This window comes from Phascolarctos cinereus, unplaced genomic scaffold (assembly GCF_003287225.1).
Source record: "Phascolarctos cinereus isolate Bilbo 61053 unplaced genomic scaffold, phaCin_HiC Scaffold_1;HRSCAF=81, whole genome shotgun sequence".
Classification (NCBI taxonomy): Eukaryota; Metazoa; Chordata; class Mammalia; order Diprotodontia; family Phascolarctidae; genus Phascolarctos; species Phascolarctos cinereus.
The window spans coordinates 144,919,179-144,944,196 of NW_027555514.1; the positions used below are offsets into that span (position 1 = coordinate 144,919,179).

At 35.9% G+C, this 25,018-nt stretch overlaps 1 protein-coding gene across 2 annotated transcripts in view; it reads left to right on the forward strand.

Annotated features, from left to right (window-relative positions):
- RELN (reelin) overlaps positions 1-25,018 on the forward strand; it is a 548,072-nt gene that overhangs the window by 213,758 nt on the left and 309,296 nt on the right. For both annotated transcript variants that reach the window (XM_020984542.2, XM_020984544.2), the window contains exons 4-6: positions 1,885-1,955; positions 17,502-17,534; positions 21,569-21,647. In XM_020984542.2, coding sequence (XP_020840201.1) covers positions 1,885-1,955; positions 17,502-17,534; positions 21,569-21,647 — 183 coding nt within the window. The remainder of the gene's footprint in view (positions 1-1,884; positions 1,956-17,501; positions 17,535-21,568; positions 21,648-25,018) is intronic.

The window sequence follows — 25,018 nt, forward strand, 5'->3', positions numbered from 1 at the left end:
ATCCGTGCCCCCAGTTCCACTCAAATCCAACCATGTCAGACTACACATATGAATATCTCAGAATCATAAAACTTAACATGGAAATTATCCCAAATCTAGAAGTCTCTGCTAACCCTCCACTCAGGTTTTCATTTTCACTTGTTTGGGTACATATAACAATACGTATTAAATAAGCGAAAAGTACTTACCTTAATATACCTAAGTTGTTCAATGAGAAGCAACATGGAGTAATGTTTTAGAAAGCTGACCTTGGAGACATTAACATCTGCCAACCCAAGTCTGACACTATGGGCAAATAACCTTCATTTCTCAGAGCAACCTTCTCAGTTGCAGAGAAGGTGCCAAACTGCATTGATAAAGGGAATGCATTTCTGATTAGTTTTTGGAATTATTAAACGGAAGCAGGTACCCCTGCTTCTCTGAGTACTCATCAGGAAAAGCCATGATAGCAGCAAGGAATAACGCTTCCATCAAACTTTGATAAGGCACAAAGAGTTTGGGGGCAAATGGTAGAGAAAGTCTTGAGATGAACAGCACAGGGGTACAGAGGCAGATGGTTTGGAGATGGGAATGAGATAGTAGAGGAAAGCAGGCAGTGGGGGGAAGAGAATGAGAGGAAGAGAGGCACAATTACTTATGTAATGATGGATTAGAGTCAGAAACACTGGGCAACATAGACTCAGTGGGGAGTGGGAGGGCAGGAGTTCAGGGTCTCATTTTTGTAGGGTTTTGGTGAGGGACAGATTAACTCTTATCCATGCTTCCTTGGATTAGTCCATTAACATATCCACATCATCTCAAAGTTATCAACAATACTTCAGGATTAGCTCATTAACATATCCACATCGTCTCAAAGTTATCAATAACGTTTGGTGGTCTGTTGATCTTACTGAGGATGTCTGGAGCTTATCTGAGGCTTGCAATTAGCAGACCAAAAGTTCCTTACAACGAAGTCTAGCAGGCTTCCCCTGATTTAGCATATAGTCTCAGGATGTGATTTTAGTTAATGTATTATACAATCTGGCAAATAATTATTATGCTACTTTGATTTATGATCTATGGGACAGTCTAAGTGACTTCCTGATTCTACTCTGCAGTCTTACGACTGCTATTGTTACTTTGGCAGGCAGCTAGATGGCATAGTGGATAGAGTGCTAGGCCTGGAGTCAGGAGTATCTGAGTTCAAATGTAGCCTCAAACACTTATTAGGTGTATGACCCTGAGAAAGTCACTTAACCTCTGTTTGTCTTGGTTTTCACAGCTGTAAAATGAAGAGCCTAGAGAAGGAAATGGCAAACCACTCTAGTATCTTTACCAAGAAAATACCACTGGGGTCACAAAGAGTCAGACATGACTAAAAATGACTTAACAACAATAAATTGTTATTTTATACTGGCTATTTATACATTTATTATACTAACTGGAAAGGGAGGAGGTGGTCAGTGAACTAGGAAAAGATACAATTTTAATACAGGGAGTTTCCCCATTTGGCATCCTCTATATCCATGTTATCCCACTTCCAGTTGCCAACCATACCTAAATTGAACCTCCATGAAAATCCTACTTCAAAATTTCTTACTGGTAGAGAGTGAGTCTTGGATTCTCAAAAGCTACTTCAAGACCCTGCAGGCTCTGGTAGGTCTAATTCCATGGAAAAATTCTCAAATATTCACCTCTTTGAGTACAGAGAGTTCTTCATCAAAGGATTTACTATTAGATATTAGCAGAGGCAGCAGCATCATGTAAGTGCTATTCTCAGTCATGGGAAGAAACCCACATCTATGAAGCCATAGAAATTCTAGAGTAATAAAGCATTTTAATCTAAAATTCAATTTTAAACTGAAACTTATTGAAAACTTTAAACCCTTTCTTCTTTGTCTCCAGGGCTACAGCTACTCACAGAGGCCAAGTTATATTCAAGGATGCCTTAGCCCAGCAGTTGTGTGAACAAGGAGGTAAGAATTATTGCATTTTAATGTATTTCATCTATTTTACCTGTGTCCATATTATGAATGGAAGATGCTACAATATTGTGCACAGAGAAAACACATCATTAATATTGCTTGATGGTGATATTTGGAATTGGTATTAGGGCCTTTAACGTGCTATGTATTATGGATTTATTTTCTTTTCTATTCTCACTTACACATAATAAATATACTATTTGTATATATGTATATATGTATGTATATATGTGTATGTATATATATAAAAAGTAATTGAAAACTTTCATGCTCCTAATGTCATCTGACATCTGATTAAATATTGGTTTTGATAATTTCATAGATTTCTAAGAAACTCAGACTTAACAACAATAAATTGTTATTTTATACTGGCTATTTATAAACTTATTATACTAACTGGAAAGGGAGGAGGTGGTCAGTGAACTAGGAAAAGATACAATTTTAACACAGGGAGTTTCCCCATTTGGCATCCTCTATATCCATGTTATCCCACTTCCAGTTGCCAACCATATCTATATATGCAGATCATAACACTAGAAAGAAATAATTATTTGTAATGGAAAAGATGCAGTACACTTCTGATGAAGTTTTTTGTTATGTTGAAAATGAGAATTTTAACATAAACTTTTTTATCATAGCAAGACAAAGCTCATTTTTAATTTACCAATCAAATTATATCACAGTTTTATAATTTGCTAAAATTTGATCATTATACATCTACTTGTAGTTATAATTGCTAGGTTTGTTTCATCCATGCTATCTCAATTTTATACTAGTACATTTTGTGGGTGATAGTTACCTAATTTCTATATAAATGGGGTATTGCACCATGAGTCTGTAATAGGTGTACTGTTGACAGTAGTGCCATGATTAATTTGGGGCTGTACATAGCCATTTACTCTTGAAGCATCCCAACTGGACCACCTTTATATATGGTCATATTTCCAATGGCCATTTAGTGATCTGACTTAGGATTTAGAAAGACCAAAAATATTTAAAATTTTGTTATATGATGTGCATAAGCCAATGCTTGGCCTTATTATGGTGGAAAAGGGAAAGGAACAATATTAACAATTGAAAAACCTTCTTACTAATTATTCTCTCCATCTTATAAGAAACAAATTTGGATTAGGAAAGTACAATGAAGAAATTCATATTATTTTCAAAGGGATAAAGAATGCAAAAATTAAATAGTAGAAACAACAAATGCAAAAAATAAATATTTTTGTGTCAGAGCAGTAAAACTTGGCAGTTATCTCTAGTATCTTTACCATATACTTATTTATATCCATGTATATCCATATGTAACTCTAGAATCCTCATTTATCAATATGTAAATCTAGAATCTTAAAATTCTCTTCATATTTCATGGGTATAATGTTTTTAGCAATGCTCTTTTACTGTGTTCTTCTGTTATTTGTAATAAAGCAATGTTAGATTACTTTTAAGATGGCCTCAAAATATTCTAACTGAATATAAAATTATCTTTAACATGATACATTTTATAAATTATTAAAATTAGTGATACAGCTTCAGATACTCTTAGACACCTGAAAAAGGTTCTAATAATAATCATTTCATTTCCAAAAAGCCCTTTACTGTTTACAAAGTGCTTTAGTCATAGTAACTCTGTGAAACAGGCAGTTCAAAAGTTATTCTGATTTTACATAGATTATTAAAACATACATAAAACTAATTTAAATAACTTGTCTAAGGTCATACTCTAATTAAGCATGATAAGCACTAGAATTTAAATCCAAGTATCTTTTTGCTTCAAGTCTAACTTTCCTTATTTACTATATGAACACCAATGTTCCCATACCAATTAGTTGCAAGTACTGTCACTGGAGATACAAAGTTGAATACAACCCAAACCCAGCTCACAAGGATTTTACTCCTTGAGAGAGAAATCCATATACAAAGAACTATGGAAGTTCGAGGGAAGGGTCCAGGCAAAATTCTTTAAAAAAATTTTAGAACGCAGAGTTTATTTACAATTTGAGTCAAATGAAGGATCAAGGAAAAATTCAGGGAAAAAAGCAGTATTTTATTTGATTTGATCTTGAGTGGGGGAGGGGTAGAGACACTAGGCTGCCTAAGGCCAAATCAGACCAGATTGAAGACTGAGCAAGTCAAAGCTTCTGTGATAATCAGCATTGAAGGAAGTTAGACCTGTGAGCGACTGCTGCAACTCTAGCCTGGTTGAGATAGGTCTAAAAAAATTGTCATTGTATGTATAAACCCAGTCTCAAAGCTCATTGGTATGGGATGCTCTCCTTATTGATGGAGATTAATGCCCTCCACTGAGTCTTTTCTTTCAGCTACCTGAAGTAGGGTGGGGGCCTGGTCCATCTTCCCTCTAGAAGTTAGAGGCTAGACGTGCCCGAAAGGGATTTCATGCTTGAAGCGCTGGCTCCAAGGCTACCGAAGAGACCTCTTCAATGGGCTTTTTTTGCCCCTCTCCTCACTCAAAGCAGGACATTCATCTCCACCAATAAGGAGAGAGCCCTATATCAATGGGCTTTGGGAATTAGGGTTACATATATTAGTGGATTTCTCTTTTAGTGCCTTGAATTTGGGATCCTGTTCTATTGTATAAGTAATGTTGAAGTTGGGATTACTTTAAAATGAGCGCAGCATGATCAATAGGTCACTCAACTTGGAGTCAGAAGGATGTCGGTTCAAATCCACCCTTGGACACTTACTGGTCTGTGACCCTGGACAAGCAGTTTCTCTGTGCCTCAGTTTCCTTACCTGTAAAATGTAAAGAATATAGACTTAATGGCCTCCAAGGGTGTCTTCTAGCTCTAAATCAGTGATCTATGATCCTTTGGTGGGGGAGGTATGGGGAGGAGGGAAATCAGAAAAATCAATGAGGGAAAACTATTTTGACCAGTGAGAAAAAAAAAATTTCTCTCACTGAGGTGTCTCATGCTAATATAGTTTACATTGTGATGATCTAAGAAGCAAGGTAACACATGACAGACATTATTATGAAGACACTGTATACAGCACTTGGATTTGTGGTAGTACCTGGTAGATGCAATTACAACTATGCCTCAGCTGAGATGAAGAAATAATTTTGTATTAAAGGGAATAATACTTTAGTCAATTCAGGGATTCCTTATAATAAGAATGTTATGCTATATTTTAAGATAATCATGACTTTTTATAATAGTCCTAACTATTTTTACTAAGGTATTCAATATTTTCAAATGGGGTAGTATAATCCTTTTAGGTTATAATATTTTGCTATGTTATAAACCAGTTATGAACCATTGTCAAATTCAAATAAAAACAGGAGCCACTAAATCATGCATAAGGATCTCTATGGGCCATACATTGACTTAGCTTTAAAATATAATGTTATCTATGTTTTATTTTGTTAAATATTTCCAAATTACATTTTAATCTGGTTCAGATTGCTCTTGGGAATATTGAATATTGAGGGCTTAATGAGTGCCATCATGTGCTTGAAACCTCTGGTATAGAAAAGGGATAACTTGTATGACTAAATTAATCAATGAAAATGAAGTTATTGAGCATTTACTACAAAGTGCTTAGCACTTTGTTGACTTCATTAACAGAAAAAAATAAAAATCCTTGCTTTCAAGAGGCTCACATTCTGATTAAAAAAGTTTAGCTTTAGGACAGAGATTAAGGCCCAGAAGTTCCAAGAGTTCAGAAGTAGGATGGATGGCAAGACCCAGGGGTATTCAGGGGTATCGACAAGTCATATAACCTTGCCCAGGGATCTGGAGAGATTAGGGCTGATAGTAAGGCCTGAAGGACTGTGGAAGGCAGTAACAAGACAGGTGATATAAGACCTGATGATTCCTCATCTCACTGGAAGAAATAGAATTGGGGACTTTCTTCTCATTCATGTCATGTGATCATTCACAGAGCCTAATTAAGCTGGGAAAAGGTGCAAGGTAGGATCTCCCTGCCCCCAACAGGGAGGTGATGCCATGACTTGCAAGTGAATTGGATTTAAGTGAGGGAGGGCTGTATAAAGTCACCAGCTTCTCTTTCTCCTCCAGAGCCATCTAGGTCCAGTGATAAGATAGAGATCAGGAGGATTGGAGATGGTCCTGCAAATTACTACTAAGAAAAGAAAGGATAGATAACCATGGTAGACATAATGATAGATACCTGATGTGTCTGTATAGAAATATTAACATTTGAAAAAAACTGGTTCTCATTCAGGAAAGAGGTCAAAGGAGACTAAGACTGTGACTGTTTGCCAGTGGAAAATGCTATTTCCTTATATTGGTTGCAAGCTGCAAAATGTCTTTTAGGCAAAAATAAAATAAAATAAAATAAAATAAAATAAAATAAAATAAAATAAAATAAAATAAAATAAAATAAAATAACATACTGAAAAAACTTAAAGCAACTTGGAGATTGTTTTTTGGTAAATTCTAACAACTCCTCTGAGTATTCTTATAAGATATGCAAACTTCATGAATTATGCATTTCTAAAACTAGGAAATAATAGTAACTCATATTCATAGAGAAATGTTAAGGACAACTCTCTGAGTTAGGTAGTGTATGTATCCCCATTTTATAGATGAGCAAACTGAGGCTCAGAGATTTCACTTTGAGTATTTGAGTGTGAATCTGGATTTAAACCTAGATCTCTGGACTTGAAGTGTTTCCATTATACCACACTGATCTAAAAGGGTCCAAGATCAGTGGCTTAAGTTGCAATTCTGGATCCACAAATAAATGGTTTAGAAAGGATCTTTTAACCTCTTGTTAACAGCAAAATGAACAGATCTCTCTCTAGCAGAGTGGGGCTTCCAAAGAGAATGTTGTTTAGACAGTATTTATATCAAAGCACCAGAGGTTTACAACTTGTACAACATCACCCAGAAAAATGATGGTCTAAACACTTTCTAATGTAAATATTTCTGGGTAAACATATTAAATATCTATGATTATATAATCCCCAGACTCCTGATTTTTTTTTTGGTTCCCAGTCAGGTTTTCTAGGAGCAATTCCTATGACATGCTTCCACTTGAAAGTGGATATTTAAGTCTTTGTTTCATGTTCTTATTGAAAAAAGGAAAGAAATGAACATTCAAAAAATCAATAATTGTGAAGGCAGAAAAGATGAGGTGTTGTGACATATCCTTTATCAATAGACTTTTTGTGAAATATTCAAGACAAAGGGTATTAAACTGATTCAGATTAGAATGAAAAATTCAAAGGGATTTGAAGCTATATCTAGAGAATGATTGCACTATTTATAATAGATAATGGGGGGAAAAAAACAATCCTATGGCTTGGAACCACATAAAGCCAGTGTCCTTAAAAATGTGTTTGCAGTAAAAACTGTGCTGTTAAAAATGTTGATAGTAAGACATATGTTGAAATAGACTAGTGATGTTACAGCCACTCACTACTTTTCTATGATGATAGAATCATAGAATTTTAAATCCTAAAGGGACCTCAGAGAACTCTTGCCCCACATGCTCATTTTCCAAATGAGGAAACTGAAGCTCAAAGTGTGACTTGTCTGTTAGTATGACTACCATGGTTTCCTAAATCCTACCTAGTTCAAGGACTAATAAATGGCATGTATATACCTAGCTTTTAGTGTGTGAGCTTCTTGGCACGTGTCACAACCACACATATAGATGGCTTCACAAGGCCAGATGGTGGGCACCATGGCCTGACAGCCATAGTGTCCTGCAGAACCCTCAAGGGCTGCTTATCATTTGCAAATGACTCTAGAATCCTTTGTTGTTGGGTGAGTGAAAGTGAATAGAAAGAGAAGCAAGAGTGGTAGCCAGCTCATTTATAGAAAATGCTGACTTCTGTCTGTAACCTAAACCAAACTCTTTTGCTCTGCTCTAAGTCACTGTCACAATCATGAGCAAAAGGCTTGAGCATTAGAGACTGTGAATACCAGCTAAAGTTTATTGGATCATGGTGCTATATAGTATATGAACCTCATTCACATCCAACTGTTTGGGATTTTGTTATCATTTGGACAGGGAAAGCTAAAGTTTGCTATCTTAGTAATGATGAGAAAAGGACCTGGTAGACAAATTGGTAATATGAACAAGGTTGGGGTGGCGAGCTTTTAAATTTTTTAAGTCCAATAGACTAAAAGCACCATTTATATAATGTGAGTTAAATGGAATTACTTTTTGCCAAACAAATTTGGTATAGTCTTTATTTGGAACAATTTGGTTAGCCAGTAACTTCTGTGACTACATTTTCTTGAACATTCTTAGGCCAACTTATCCATTTTCCAAAATCCGGTTCATCTTCCCTCTATTTGTCAGAAATGGATTTTACTGTTCCTGTTTTAGTTGTTAAATTCATACACCATCGTTGCTCAATGTCTCATGAAATTTTTTAAGTGGATAAAGCTAAGAAAAGAGGTGTTTTCCCTACTTTTTCAAACTTTACTACTTCAAAAAGCAGAGGGTAATTGATCAGGAGTATTCAGTTCAATTCAGCAAACACTTTTACAACATGTACTCTCTGAGGATTCTGGAAGGAACAAAGACAGGAAAGGGAATAAGCATTTGTTAAAGCACCTACTATGTTCTGGGTACTATGCTAAGCACTTTACAAATATCCCTACAATAATCATGAGAGTTAGGTGCCATTATTATTCCAGTTTACAGTTTAGGAAACTGAAGCAGACAGAGGCTAAGTGACTTGCCTAGGGTCACACAGCTAATAAGTGTCTGAGGCTGGATTTGAACTCAGGTCTTCCTAATTCCAGGCCCAGGCTCCTTGGGCTTCCTAATTTCACTATGCCACCTAGCCATATCTCAGAGTTACAAAACTGTAATAAGATACAAATTCTTCTCTTTAAGGTGCATACCATCTAATAGAAGAATAGAGAGCATGAGGAATTTTTTCTGTAATACAGAAAACTTGTACACAAATAGCTGTGATTTAGTATAGAAAATTGTTCAGTCCATTGCAGTGGGTTTATGGAAATGTGGGTTTTCATAAGACAGACAATAATGTAGTGAATAATAGTGTATATTTTAATTCAGTCCAACAAATTAATCTCAACATTTATTAAATATCCTAAGTCTAGTTGACTAGGGTTAAAAAGACAAAAATGAAAAGCCTCAAAGAGCTTATATAATTCATACAAGGAAAGGCATCACATTAAAGTTGAGAGGCCCAGGGAGATGAAGAAGGGAGCATGGGAGGAGAGATTCAAGGCAAAGGATACATTGGGGTTATCAGCAACAGTTAGGCAAAGATACAAACTGATCTTTGTGGGGATAGGATAGATCCATGCCTCAGCCAATGGAGAGGTCCCACCAGGCCTTGGATTAGATCATCTTCAGGCTTTGGCAAAAGGAGGAAGGGAATCTGTGATTGTTTGAGAGGCTCCCCTTGACTTGATCAAGAATGCGTAGGTCCAGTCTCACACAATAGGGCTGCTTTATGATGTAGAAGAAGGTTAGGGATTTTTATTTGGATGGAGTGAGAGTCTTTCTTGGGACCACTGATTGATCTCCCACCCCTGATGTCACAGGGAAGGAGATGCCACTTGGGCAATATTACATGGAATATGAGGAATTTTTAGCATGTAAAGTTCCAGGCATAAAAGATTTCAGAAAGGTACGGAGTAGGAAATATCTAGAGCAGAAACATCCTGTCTCTGCTGTATGCCACCCACCTCCCAAATAAAAGCTAAGTCCAGAAAACCGGAAAAGTTTTCTGTAGTATTACAAATGTGTGAAACGCAAAAGGGAGGTGGGAAATTTCAAGAAAATACAGGTCAATTTCAGCGGGAGAAAGTGTAGAATTCTTCAAAGAAAAGGATTCAGGCATCAACATGGATTTTAGTAAACAGAGATATAGAAAGTCATGGTAACTAATGTGGAAGGTGCTACTATTGACTCCTAGAAAATTAGGCACTTATCTAAAGGTCCCCAGTGGACAAAAGATGGCATTTGGGTTGGTGTTACTTATTCTGAGGTGATTTAACATATAATTAGACAATCTTCAGTTCCAAAGACTATATACATCTTACCTTGACAGCTTTATGTAGTCTAAGAGTCAAAACCCTGAGATTTATACCTGAGAAAAGTTTAACACTGATTTCTTTGAAATAAAGGATAAGATGGTCTCCATGTGAGCTATTATGGTATTTGCTTGATTTTCTTACATTCTGAAGGGTTAAATGTAAATTCATTTCTATGCAGTTACAATATTATAAAGACATAAAAATCATAACTTTGTTCTGGTTTGTGAAAACAAACTTCTTGAAAATATAAGGGAGAATAATTTATTTCAGTACAATAATTTTTGAATATTTGCATATTGATTGTCCAAAATTATGTTAGATAATATTCATCTTTATTAACATTTACTGTGTGTTCCCCTCACCCTTGACTAGATCTTTAAATATCTTGGGGTTAATGTAAACCTTGGGTGGTCCATCTGTGGTCTCATTCTCATTGAATGACCAGCCAACCTTCTTTTCTGGTCACATGTGTCCTTGACAACCCTCTTTATGCCACTTGTCTTTTAAAAGTCATCGCTGGCAACATGCTACAGTCTTCTTGGGCCCACCCTGTGTCTTTCCATTGCCTTTTGTTTTATTTGTAAATGTTTATTCTTCTGTGTGCAACTACGGAGTATTACTTGAAAAATACTGGTGGTAAATACATAGGCTTTTGAGGAAGTGAGCAGTTTGGAATTACTGAAATCACTTCTTCAGGGCCCAAAGTGATTCAGCTCTCTCTCTTCCTTTCACTCAATTCTGGACCCAGTTCACAAGCCTTTGGCCTTTTTCATTTCTTGTTCCTGATCTATGTATACCTGATCCCAAGGCTACCTCTTTACACACTAAACCAGGAGGGCTTTAAGGATACTCAAATTAAGTTAATATTTGTGGACTAAGAACTGCATAATACTAAACTTCCTCCAATTCTTTGTCTCTTTCTTTTTGTTTTGTTTGATTTGTTTTGGTTTTTAGCAAGGCAATCAAGGTTAAGTGACTTGGCCAGGGTCATACAGCTAGTAAAAGTCAAGTGTCTAAGGCCAGATTTGAATTCAGGTCCCCCTGACTCCAGGGCCTATACTCTATCAGTGGTCCAGTTATTTTTCAATACTTCATTGTTTCTGTGAAAGCCAAAGGGACCCACAAGTCTGAGAGCCATTTTGGGCTTTCTATCCCTTTCACAAGTTTCTCTGTTCCCCCCAATCCCCAATTCTTAACTTGGCAGCTGCACTTCTTGTGATGAGTGGCATTTACTCAGGCTGGTTCTTGAACAACAGGTAATCAATTGGTTTTGAGGCCATCTTTACAACCTCTTCCCTTTGTAGATACTCCTTGGGTTTGTTCTCCATTGGCAAAGCCTTTGAGAACACTTAGTCTTCTCTGTACCGTAATTAGTCAAGGGAGTGAGACTTTGGAGGTAAGACTTAGTCCTAGGTGGGGATTACATGGGGGCAGGAAGAAATCGGAATGAATATAAGGGAAGGGGAGGGAAAGAAGAGCCAGAGTTGATTACTGGGGAAGAAAAGAGAAAAAAAGTAGGTAGGTCTGATAAGTCTGGAGGAGGTAAATACCAGAGATCATAAATTCCTTGAAAGAAAGATCCAATGAAGTTTCTCAGTACAGTGGTTTACTCCTAGAAGGCTTCCTTTAAATATTGTGAATTAAATTCAAATTTATCTTGCTGTTTTCTATCAAGTGTAGTCCAGCTACAAATTCTGCCACACTTTCCCCAGCTTGAGTTTCTGGTCTGGCTTTCAGGAGTATGATTGGAAGGTCAAGGGTAGATGACACCCTATCCCACAAGGAGAGCCTTTTTTCACCCCAGGGGCAGCCAACCCAATCACCAGCAGGGCATGTTCTTATCTGAACAGCTTTCCCTCACTGCTCTGACAGTTACTTGCTAGCCATATGTTGCAGGGGTTTCGGGACTGTGCTACAGCTGCTGCTCCTCCTCCCTCATTCCTGCCCTCAGCACCAGGTCCTGTCTTCTTAAAACTCCCAAAGGTCCAGGCAGCATCTTAGAAAGGGGAATCAGTGCTTCATTGCACACTGATCACACATTCTAAAGATTTATTTTGGCTTTACTTTCATTCCACCCATTTTAAACTATAAGAGATGATCATTACATTAAGTGACAAAAATCAGGGGTGGCAAAAAAACTCATCCCAACCTTAATCCATGGCCTTGTCTATAATTTAACTTGTTTTAAATATTAAGCAATCTTTCATACTAATCACAAGTATATTCTTGAACACATTGAAAACTATTTCTACTCTAAATTTATAACATTTTGGAGGTTTAATTATCATACTTGAAGGTCAAACTGTTCTGTATTGCAATAAAATACAAAAAAAGTAATAAAGGAATTATTCCTGGGGAGATGAAAGTCTAGGTTCATAGCTCATTAAATGGTAACTTCACAGACCGTGTCTAATTTGTCATATTTAGCTCGGGAAGTTTAATACATTTGAATTACAAATTAGGCGAAGGGATACCTGAGGCAAAAATACCTTGGGTCTTTGAATACTATAGAAATTTGGAAGCTGTAGCTCCTTTAGCATGATACCTTTATTTGTAAGACTTGCCTGTTATTAGATACATTATACTTCCTCACTCTAAGGCTGATCCTGGGAAAGTAATTAGCAATATTAACACAAACCTGGTTAACTTCTTCTTATTTGATCTGAGAATCAATCAGTTGTTATAACTCCCCTCTTGCTTTTGTTTTTACAGAATATAGCCAAGACCTATATTGGTTTTGTTGCCCACATCAATTATTGGTGACCAGTTTGCTGAAATAAAGCAATATTACTATAAAATACATATCTATGTAAAGTAAAATTTTCTTTATGATAAGTTACTTCAAAGAAAAACTCATTTATAGTCTTTCATATTACTAGAAATGATTCTGGTTTTTTATGATCTTTAGATAGGTTGTCATGGCTCCTTTGAGGTACCTGAATGCTACTTTTTGAGAGGGGAGATACACACACACACACACACACACACAAACATACATACATACACACATACATACATACATACACATATATATATATATATATATACATATATATATATTTAAATAATTAAGCTTTGTTCCACTTTTAGCATATGGTTTTGCCCTCATATGCAAGTTGCAAATGGGAAGAATTTCATCCATATGATTTACTTTAAAATTTTGTGTATGATTTAACTCTTCAGGGAAAAAAAGTATAAAACAATATACTGTTCTTTATAGTAATATTTGCACAGTTCCCCAGGGAATTGACTGGTGAAAGCTACAAAAAAACAAAATTATAACCTCTACTATCCAAATTAAATAGTAGAAGCAAACCATTGTGGAATCACAAGCTTTTTAGACTTTTCTTCCCCTGTCTTCTAAACAAAGCCACCATCTTTCTACCCCATGACTTAAATACAGTCTAAAAGATGATTGATTTACATTTTGAGACTAGAGAAAAGGAATTCTTCCATAAATGCAAGCTGTCATTACAAAAAATAAAAATAGCTAATTCAGTTATTTGAAAGCATTCTGAATCAGATTCTAAGTATGGATCTTAAAGGAGGGATCATAGGATCATAAATTTAGAGCTGAAGGTGACCCTAAAGGTCATTGAGTACAACCTCTTCATTTTACAGATAAAGAAATTGAGGCCCAAAGAAGGGAAATAACTTGTCCAAGGTCACAGATGTTAGTAAGTAGCAGAGCTAGGATTTTAACCTGGATCCTCTTGTTTCCAACTCTATTGCCTTTTCAAGTATACCATGCTGCTTCCATTTACTGTTATTCTCACTGCAATAAAGGTTAGATTAAGTTACATATAGTGGAACAGGATTGGAAAATGTTTTTACATATATTGGTTGTAGGATCATTTTGCCATAAACTATAAAATGGTATTTACTAATGGAATAGCAAGAACTATTTAATGAAAAAGAATGTCTCTTCTGTTTAGGGTTTTTTTTTATTGAGAACTGATTTTTTAAAATTTAATATACAGCTTAATTTTTTTGCTTCATTTACACCTGCCAGTGATTAATTCTTTCCACATTCCTTTGACTTTACATTTAAACTGAAGACTGTGAGGTCTCTTTTAAAGAGATCAGAAGAAGACACATCCTACTGTGGAAAATTTTGATAGTGAAATCACATTCCCATTTTCATCTTATTTACTCTGGGTCCTTTGGACATAAACCACTTGTATTTGGTCTTCTCATATCTGCTTCATTTAATAATCCACACCTTTATTCTTTTCCTACTAAGTTACCTTTTGAAATTACCTTTTTTAAAAAAAATCTGTGACAGGCTCCTTTAAAAAATATCTTGTGATGTTTCATAAATTCTTTTAAGAATAGTACAGCTGTGTGAAAATAAGTGTTGTTACCACATATTTTTCTAAACAAATTTTAAAGTGCTTTCTAAAGCCAAGGATTCGTTGTTTCATGTAATCCCCAACTGCATTGTGCTTTTTTAAAAAATCATTTTTGCTGTATGTGTTTGATAGGAAAATGTAAGCCTAATACTTGAGTCATTGCATTGTCTATCAACAATTCAATAATACAAAAATATTTTATGTCTAGCCAAGACTTGAATCAAGCTTAGTTCCCCCTGAAATGTGTATCCCCGACTCTTGGAATCCCTACCACTGTTCAGCTATGTGAGTGAGGCCCTTTCTTGATCCCTCCATTTTTGCCCCCTTCCAAATACTTTGCATTCATTTTGCAGAATTTTGTATTATCTTACCTGAGTACATGTTGCTTCTCCTCCATAGAGTATAAATTCTTGGAGGGCAGGAACAGTTTGTTTTTTTCTGTTTAGCATCTCTAGTACCTAGTGCAGTATGATGCTTGTTACTACTGTCTGCAGGATCACCAGTGTTTTTGTTGCTAGTCCTAATAGCCTCTTTTCTGACCTCATCCATCTTGACATCTCTGCAATTTTAGATGCAGCTGGCCAGCCTCTCCTTTTGGTTATTCTCTCCTCCCTGGATTTTCACGGCAGTGCTCTGTTGTGATTCTCTTTATGTGGTCATACTCATGGGACCTTTCTATTCTTCTATATTTTCTCCCTTTGTGATCTAATCAATTCTTATAAGTTCAACTATCATCTCTAGCCCGCATCTACACATAAAGCTCTCCTCTCTCCTCACCTCTAGCTCTTCACCTCCAACTGCATGTTAGATATCTCCACCTCAAAGTCTCATAGGCATCTCAAATTCAATATGTCTAAAACTGAATTTGTTATCTTTTTTTCCCTCCAACCTAACCTTCCTCCTCATTTGCCTATTTTTATATAGAGCCACCAACATTCTCCCATTCACCCAGCATTTATTACATGCCTAATATGTGCCTGGGACAATGGTAGGCATTGTGGAAATACAAGGACAATAATGAAACATGCTCTGCCTTCACAAAGTTACATTCTATTGGAGAAGTGATGAAAAAATGGCACCCACTGCCTAATAGAGCTATGATGGTTTCAGGGTACAGTTGGAGACATATGTTTTTTGGATGTGGGCAATGCAGGAATTAATTTTTCTTGACTATGCATACTTATTATGAGTGTTTTGATTTCCTTTTTTGTGTGGAAGGAGATAGTGTGGAGAAAATAGATTTTTGTTAATAAAATTGTTAAAAATAAACATTTTATTTTGTATATATTATATATGCACATATAGTATATTATACTACACGATATAAATACATGCAATATAGATAGATAATTTGGGAGGGGGAGGCACTAACAGCTGGTATGATCAAAAAGACTTCATAGAGGGGCAACTAGGTGATACAGTGGATAGAGCACCAGCCCTGAAGTCAGGAGGACCTGAGTTCAAATGCAGCCTCAGACCAAACACTTGACACTAGCTGTGTGACCTTGGGCAAGTCACTTAACCGAAATTGCCTTTAAAAAAAAAGACTTCATAGAGAATGTAGTTCTTTTTTTGGGAGGGGTGAAGCAATTGGGGTTGAGTGACTTGCCCAAGGTCACACAGCTAGTAAGTGTCAAGTGTCTGAGGCCAGTTTTGAACTCAGGTTCTTCCGATTCCAAGGCCAGACAGAGCTCTATCCACTGTGTCACCTAGCTGACCCAGAAGTGGTTCTTTTTTTAAAAAATTAATTAACTTATTTATTTTTAGTTTTCAACATTAACTTTTGTTAAGGTCTTGAGTTCTAAATTTTTCCCTCTCCCTTACCTCCCAAAGACAGCATAAGGTTATACATGTACAATCCTATTAAACACATTTCCACCTTAGTCATATTGTAAAGGAGAATCAGAACCAAAGGGAAAAACCACAAGAAAGAAAAAACAAAAAAATAGTATGATTCAATCTACATTCAGACTCCATAGTTCTTTCTCTGGATGTGGATAGCATTTTCTATCACAGTCTTTTGGAATTGTCTTAGATCATCACATTACTGAGAAGGGCTAAGTCTATCAAAGTTGGTCATCACATAACATTGCTGTTACTGTGTACAATGTTCTCCTGGGAGAAAGTGGTTCTTGAGATGGATTTTGAAGGAAACAAGGGATTCAAAGAAGGTAGAAGTAAGAGGGAATGAGTTCTAGCCATAAAGGAAAGCCAAAGCAAATATTGTAAATTGCAGAGTAAGTGCTAACCTGCACTGATGAAGGTTTTTCCTTATGAAGAATTTTCTGCTTCAAATCACAATCCAATGCCTATCCCTCCCCCAAATTTTGTATTTACTTATCTGTAGACATGTCATACCCTTCCAGTAGAATATGAACTTCTTGAGGTGGAGTGTCTTTTGTATTTCCAGTGCCTGGAATGTAGAATTTTATTAATAAATGCTTGTTGATTGAGAATGGAAAAGAATAAACAGATACTAAGGTACAGCGGAAATTCTGAGAACGGAAGATCAGTCTGAAAACCCTCCTAGAAATTAGAGATACAAAATAGCTAACTAGCATCTGAATGATGCTGTAAATGTTTTGTTTACTTACCTACACTCATAAACATAGAGATGAGGAACTGTTTCTATGGGATGCTTGCCACCAGTCTTTATTTAATTTCATTGATGGTAATTTCTCAAGTTTTTGTAGTTTCATCCCCCTGGGTAGCTATTAATAATTTATTTCACTATTTACCCTATAAATAAAGGAGAACCCATTTATAGCACCAGCATTCAAGGATAAGACTGTGTTGGGTAATATGTTAATTCAGGATTTTAATATGTAGTATTATATATTGATATATTTAATATATGAAGCTTGTGTGTCAGAAGATTTTATCTGACCAAATATGGATTTGTTATGAACAATTTCATATCAAGAATCTGTGTTATTTTAACCATATGCCATTACTTTTAGATAAAATAAATAGAATACAAAAATCATATGCACAACTATTTTAGGGTACTTTATCACTTTCACTTAAAATTTCTTTAAAAATTCTAGAGAATTTATTTATTAGTAACAGCCAACCTAGATTGTTTAGTTATCTTTATGCTTAATATAAAATTAAGTTTTTCTTTGGCTAGTCATCTTTAACTATGTTTTTCTTCCCTTTTCTTGTTTTAGCTCCAACAGAGGCCACTGTACATCCACACCTTGGTAAGTATTTAAGATTAAAGCGTTATTATCTTCATTACATATTTTATTCTGTAAGATCCATCTCTAGCTTTTCACGTGCTTTCTACACTGTCCTTTCTCTTCTCTGAATTCCTGTAGCACTCTGCCTATCTTATGCAGTCCCATAGTTGATGGTGTATTGTCTTATCTTGTTCTCCAGTTATTCTGTGTGTAGTAAGTCTTGCCTCCCAACTAGATGGCCTGTCCCAGCTAGAAGGCTACAATGTGGCACTTGACTGTCTCTTCCTTAATTCTTTACCCAAATAGAACTGCCCAGGTTCTCCTTAAATAGAGAACCTCCCAGATGTTATCTGGCAGTCCTAGATAAAGCAGATGTTTACTCAGTCTCAGAAATCTTTAGGAACCTTTGAAGTAAGAAGCATCATCTTAATAGCCCTGAAGAATTATAAGATGCATGAATTTGGAGGTATGCAACTAAATGGTGCAGTGGAGAAAGCTCCAGACTAAGAGTCAGGAAGACCTGAGGTCAAATGTGACTTCAGACACTTACTTACCAGCTATGTGACCCTGGGCAAGTCATTTAACGCTGTTTGCCTCAGTTTTCTCATGTGTAAAATGAGCTGGAGAAAAAAATGGCAAACCATTCTAGTATATTTGCCAAGAAAACCCCAAATGGAGTCACAAAGAGTGGGACACACCTGAAGCCACTGAACAACAAAAAAATTCATGTCATGCTTTGATTCCAGGTGTACTCTGGAATGAGGGAACAAAGTGGACAACTTTCACCAATGCCCACCCCAATGTCTAAATATGAAATTAAACAGGGTTCTCCATGGTGCAGAAACATGTTCAAATAAGAAATGAATTCTTAACAGAAGAATTAATGTGGCTATTTCTTGTAAGAGAAGGTGAAACAATTGTAAGGTGCCTTTTTAAATAATTAAATCATCTCATTTTTATCATAATCCTTTAGTACCAACATGGATTCTTTGCCCTTTTTAACAGAGAGGAAAATAACAATTTAAGTATTAACAACTGAATTTTGCAAAACAACAGGCATTCTTTGTGAGCTTAAAAACTTGATTTGGAGGTAGTTGTTTTCTAAGTAGCTTCCTATGTTATCCTACTTAAGAGGAGATGAAAGCTATAGTCTTAATGGGTTGCTTCTCCTTAGGTAGCTTCCACTGTGGGACTTTCACATGGATCAGTTATTTGCCTTTTAGGCTTTTGCTTTGAACCTTTGAGTCCAATTAATTTATTTTTTTTTCTTTTTGGAAAATCTGCCTCTGGAAGCACTACTTTCATGTATGCTATAGCTTTGGGGCTTCTTTAATTTGGCAGACAAACTTAGATGCTTGGAAGCCCTGGTTTTTGGCAGCAAGAGAAATATGGTGACCCTGAGAGGCCCAGCATCAGCTTGCTAGGTTGGATATTTGAGAGAATGGAAGACTCTGGGTACTTCATTCAACTTGTCTTATTGCAGAGAGACATGATTAATCCATTCCCATGTGCACAATAAATCATTATTCGCTGCCAGCATAAATCCCCATTCTACCTGTTCCTGTACCTCCAAGCATTCATCTCAATACAGGCTGATTCACTGGTTGCCAATTACTTCATTATGTGTTGACTTGCTGAAATGCCTAGAGTAAAAGCAAAGAGTGTTTTGAGAAACATATCCAAAGTGAATTAAATATGAAAATACTGCCCAATGAGTTTAAACTATGCCTCCTGGTATTCAGTAATCATTCCAAATTCCTAGTGACTTTATTGTTATTATCAATGAGAGTTATTTGTTAATAAGCAATCATTTCATAGTATATAAAAAGACAAAAAATTTTATTCTATTGTTTTAATTCAAAGTTAAAAAAACTAAGGATGTTTTGTTTAACAAAGACTTAGGCTCACAAATCAACGTAAGTTAAATAAAAGAGGTAATTGTTAAAATGTCATTTTTTAAAAGTTGTGAATACATATGTGAGCACTAATAGAGGGATGGTGTTGGGAGTCAAGAAGACCCGGCTTTAAATGTTTCCCTCTGACACATACTGGCTGTGTGACCATGAGTAAGTCATAATGCCTCAGTGTTCTAGGCAGTTCTGTAAGATAGATCCCAGATGAGCCACTGACCTCCCCTCACCAATCTACAAAGTCCGTTCTGTGCAATGTAGTTTTAGATTGCCTGGTGTACCAAGAGGTAAAGTGACTCTCCACACAAAGTTAGTATTTTGTATTAAGGGCAGGGCTTGGGGGGGAAAATGTGTGTATGTGTATATATACATACGTACACATATATGTGTATCTAAACCTATACACACATATTCACATTACATATATACAAATACACACACATACATACATGCATACATGCACATACACATATAAATATTAGTGCAATGCATAAACCTCCAGGCCTGGGGTCAGGAAGACTCATCTTTATGAGTTCAAATCTGGCCTCAGACACTTACCAGCTAAGTGACCTTGGGCAAGTCGCTTAACCCAATTTTCCTCAGTTTACTCATGTGTAAAGCAAGCTGGAGAAAGAAATGTCAAATCACTCCAGTATTTTTGCCAAGAAAACCCCAAATGGGGTAATGAAGAGTCAGACATGACTGAAAAATTACTGAACAGTACGTATGTACACGCATGTACATGTGTGATACATATACACACTTGAATTAATATGCAATGTATATGGACATATATCCAAATATGTATGTGTGTGTACATACACAGTGCATCTATATATGTGTGTACACATTTACACATGATATTCCTCTGAGTTTAAAAGAAAAAATTAGTTATATTAATAAGTTAATATTCCTTTTTGGTTTGGGTCTGTGAGCAAAAGTGGGGAGCTATAGGGAATAATAAACTTAAATAGGTTACTTATGTGGAAATCACATGTATATCTATGCTATACTGCTAGTGACCTACAGAACCTTTTTACCAGAGCTTGAGTATTTGGATATATAATAAGTTACAGTGATATTTAATGAGATCCAAAGTGGAAAAATCCCCAATAACCCAGAAATGATATAAAAGCTAATGATGGTTGAAATCAGTGTGACTTTTCTCTATCTTATGCAGTGGGGCTTATTTTCACCAGTAGCTACATACACAGATGAATTCATGGATGTGTGTATGTGCACACACACACACACACACACACACACATATACATATATACACACATTCGTATATATATATACATACACATTTTAAAAATATTCATATATGTGTGTTTTTTCATATAACTTTTTTTCCTGATAATTCAGAGGAATATATCAATAACGTTTTACCTTTCAAGAAGTCATATCTTTTGAACCATTTTAATAACAAGAAATTAATGAATCACAGAGTGTAAGTAAGAAAATAAAAGGAGATCGGAGGTGGGTAGTAGAAGCCTAGTGCTACAGTGGAAAGAACGCTAGTTCAGGAATCTGAAGATCTGGGTTCCAATGTCACTTCTGATAATTACAAATCGTCTAACTTTGGCCAAATCATTTGGGCCCTAGTTGCTCGCCTGTAAAATGAAGAATTGGACTGAGTTTATTTCCAGCTGTAGATCTATGATTTTAGTTGAAAATGGATAGTTGGAGAATTAAGCCTTCCTTTAGACAGCTTTGAGATTGAGTGCCTCCTGGTGTACACTTTTGGATCTGTTATTATTGCCAGTGGGTTAGATAAAGCTGTGAGTAGTTCAGTAACGTTGCCTTCTTCCTACACTTGACTTCTGTGAGATATTAAGTTGGCAGGTGACTTTTTATAAACTTGTTTCTCTGGTTTTTTTCATTGTAAGTCTTCCCCAATATCTTGGTTACATTATATCCAGAGTGACTGACTCAGAAAGATGTCTGTGTTCCTGGAAACTCCAGGCTTAGTGACAGCATGAAATTAACCTATTATTATTTACATTGTTACACATGTCCTTTTACTTGCAATTAAGAAATACATGGAATTTTAGCAATGGCAGCAACACACTGTCAGTTCTGCTTAGCAAAGTAGATCGATGTAGCATAACAACTGTCAATACCACTCTATTTTTTTTTTAGCTGAAATACATAGTGACAGTGTTATCTTGCGAGATGACTTTGACTCATACCACCAGCTGGAACTGAATCCAAATATATGGTAAGTTATACAATTATGATTCAATATGTTTTGTTTTCCATTGAGAAAGATACTGAAGACTCTTTTAATACAATTCAAGAAATATGCCTGTAATGCATGTCTTTTTCAAAAGTATCTATTCAAAATCCAATTCCTGTTCAGAATCAGTGAGAGCTGTGAAAGCCATAGAGCTAACATAGTATGGTGTTTTCTACATTGACATCTCTAAAATATATGATAGAGACCCAGCTGTGATAACAATCATCATCGTAGCCAGTATTTACAAAGCGCTTTACAACATTCTCATTTAATCCTCACAACAACCCTGGGATGTAGATCCTATTACTATTATTCCTCATTTTACAGATGAAGAAACTGAGGCTGAGAGGAGTTAAGTGATTTGTTCTCAGGGCTCATACAAGAAGTGTCTGGGCAAGATTTCAACTAAGGCCTTTCTAATGCTAAGACTATCACTTTTAGGCATTGTACCACTCAGTCACCTTTGCCATCAACAGGGAAATTAGGAACAGAGGATTGGGGTAATAAAGATAATGAGTTCAGTTTTGGATTACGTTTAATATCAGACCAAGAACAGGACGTCTAGTTCAAGATATCCAATAGACAACTTAGGAGGTAAACAGAAGTTAAAAATCAGTAGAATTTGTGTAACAGTGTCATTTTATTTTATTATTGTCTTCTGAAAGGATTTTTTTAATGAGTTGAAAAATTCTCATTCAAAAAAGGTAAGAAAGATTTCTGGGTACATATTTTATTCATGCAGGATTCTGCAATTCTCTTGGAAACTTAGTATTTTCTTTTATAGTCCATTAATACAGATATTATCATAGGATTTGTTCCTTTCAAAGCAGGCTCATTTTTGTAAAGATAAATTGTTTTGGTCAAGAGGTTTTTTTTGGCAAATACAAATTGACTCTCATGTGATTTGAATTCAGTTTTTATCTATAAAGAGCAATTGACTTTTTTATCTATGTTTATGACTGATTCTGATATATGTGCTGACCAACATTATGGATTTTGTGCCTTTTTTGCTTAAGCCATGATTTTTTAAAAAATTCTTTGACTGAGCCTCCCCCTCCCCCTCCAAAACCTGTGATATTTGAAATCACAATGTTCCTGTCTTTAGTATCACATGTGCCTTGTGATATATTTTCTAATGACATATTACCCTCTATCACCCACAATATCCCTTCCCCATCTTTAAAGTCACTATAGACACCAGCAAAACTCTTAATCTTTGAAAGATTATTTCGTTTGACGGATCTGTGATGAGGCATAGAACTATGCATGTTGGGGAACTTGCTACCTCTCAGCCTAAGTGTAAGTGAAAACCATTTCCTTTGCTAGTTCAATTAAATATGTCTGGTGTCCTCCTGAGCTATAACAGACAAATGAAATATGAAGGAAGTTTTAGGATGGAAGGCATGAGAAGAATACTAAATCAGGGCAAAATTATGTAAAAGAAAAGAAGACAGCAAACTATCCAACTTCCTTAATAAAGCCTCATTTTCACTCATTTTGAATGTAATATGCAGTCTAGCCTGTAACTGACATTGTAAACTTTCTAAGGTCAACAAAAAAAGTTTCTCAGAGTTGGGTATTATAACAAAGCATTTTCAGCAAAGTGCCATCAAATCTCTATTGAACCAAAACACAATTTCTCCTAAATCCATAAAGTCTTCTCATTCAAAAGAACCCAAGATATCTCCCTTTTAGGCATCAATTAATAATAAATAATCATTTATTAAGTGCCTGCTATGTGCCAGGCACTGTGGTAAACACTGGGGATACAAAAACAGGCAAAAGATAATCTGTGCCCTCAAGGAGCTTACAGTTTATTGGACAATAAAACAAACAAACAAATACATGCGAAGTAAGATATATACAGGATTAATAGGAAATAATTACAAGATGGAAAGCACTGGAATTAAGACGGGTTAAGGAAGGCATCCTATAGAAAGTGGGATGTTATTTGGGACTTAAAGGAAGCCTGAAAACCTAGAGAGAAGAGAGTATTAAAGCATGTTCAACAGTGTTAAAAACTGCTGAGAGGTCAAGCAGAATGAAGTTTGAGAAAAGGGTACTGAGTTTAGCAAGTAAGATGTCATTAGTTTCTTTGAAGGGAGAGTTTTGGTGGAATGATAAGTTGAAAGCCAGATTGTAAGGGGTTAAGAAGAGAGTGAGAAGAGGTGAAATGGAGGCACCAGTTTTAAATGGTCTTTTTTTTTGAGGAGTTTAGCTATAAAGGGCAGAAGTATAGGATAGTAACAAGAATTGAAGGATCAAGTGAGGAGTTTTTTCAGGATAGAGGAGCCTTGCGCATGTTTGTAGGCAGTAGAGAAGGAGAAATTGAAAATAAATCAAAGAATGGGGATGACTGAGGGGGCAATTTGTTGGAGGAGACAGCTGGAATGGGACCACTTGAGCAAGTTGAGTTAGCATTGTTAAGGAGTAAGGGCATTTCATCATGTGAAACAGGGGTGATGGAAGAGAAGGAGGTATAAGGTAACTGAGTGAAAAGAGATGAGGAAGAGGCAGTTCATGGTGAATAGCCTCAATTTTTTCCATAAAATATGAGGCAAGGTTATCAGCTGAGAGAGTGGAGTTAAGGGGGAACCACAGAAGGTTTGAGGAAGGATGAAAAGGTTTGGAAGAGCCACTGTGGAGAGTGGCTTGAAAAGGAACATATAGAAGCATTGCCTGGCAGCAGTGAGGATTCAGTTGAAGTTATGTAACATAAATCTGTAGTGGACCCAGTCAGAATGGTTGCATGATTTTCTCCACCTTCATTCAGCAGCATTTATGTAGATACTATTTAACTTGGTTCATTCCAAAGCTTACATGTTTTAATCCTCTAACAGTATTGTGATCCTCCTTCCTCCCATGAAAGTGGAGTTAAAAGTTTCATTCCTTTGGTTGAGAGAGTAGGAGAAAAATTATCCTCTTTGATTTAGAAGTGCAATGGCTTTGTATGTGACCCCTCTGCCTGAGCCATACTGTATAAAACGAAAGTGAAGTGCTTGGCCAAACAATCATATCGTTAGCCTCAAAAAAAATTATTCAATGATCCTGCAGAAGAGAAAAATATTACATTAAAATGTATTTCTGTGGAAGCACAAATCAAGAAACTAGGTTTATGTCTACATGTTGCTGAAAGGGTCTGCTGATTTATTTCTCAGTTTAGTCATACAGCTCATTATGTTGCCTCATATTGACACAATCTGATGTCTATAAAAGTTATTTCCTAAGTCTTCAGAACTTACAGGATCCAGACAAAAGTCTTATGCACTTAGTAGATGCTTAGTAAATGTTTATTGATTGATGAAGGCTTTCTAATATATTAAACTGCATTGTTTGAAGTTACTAAACAGAAG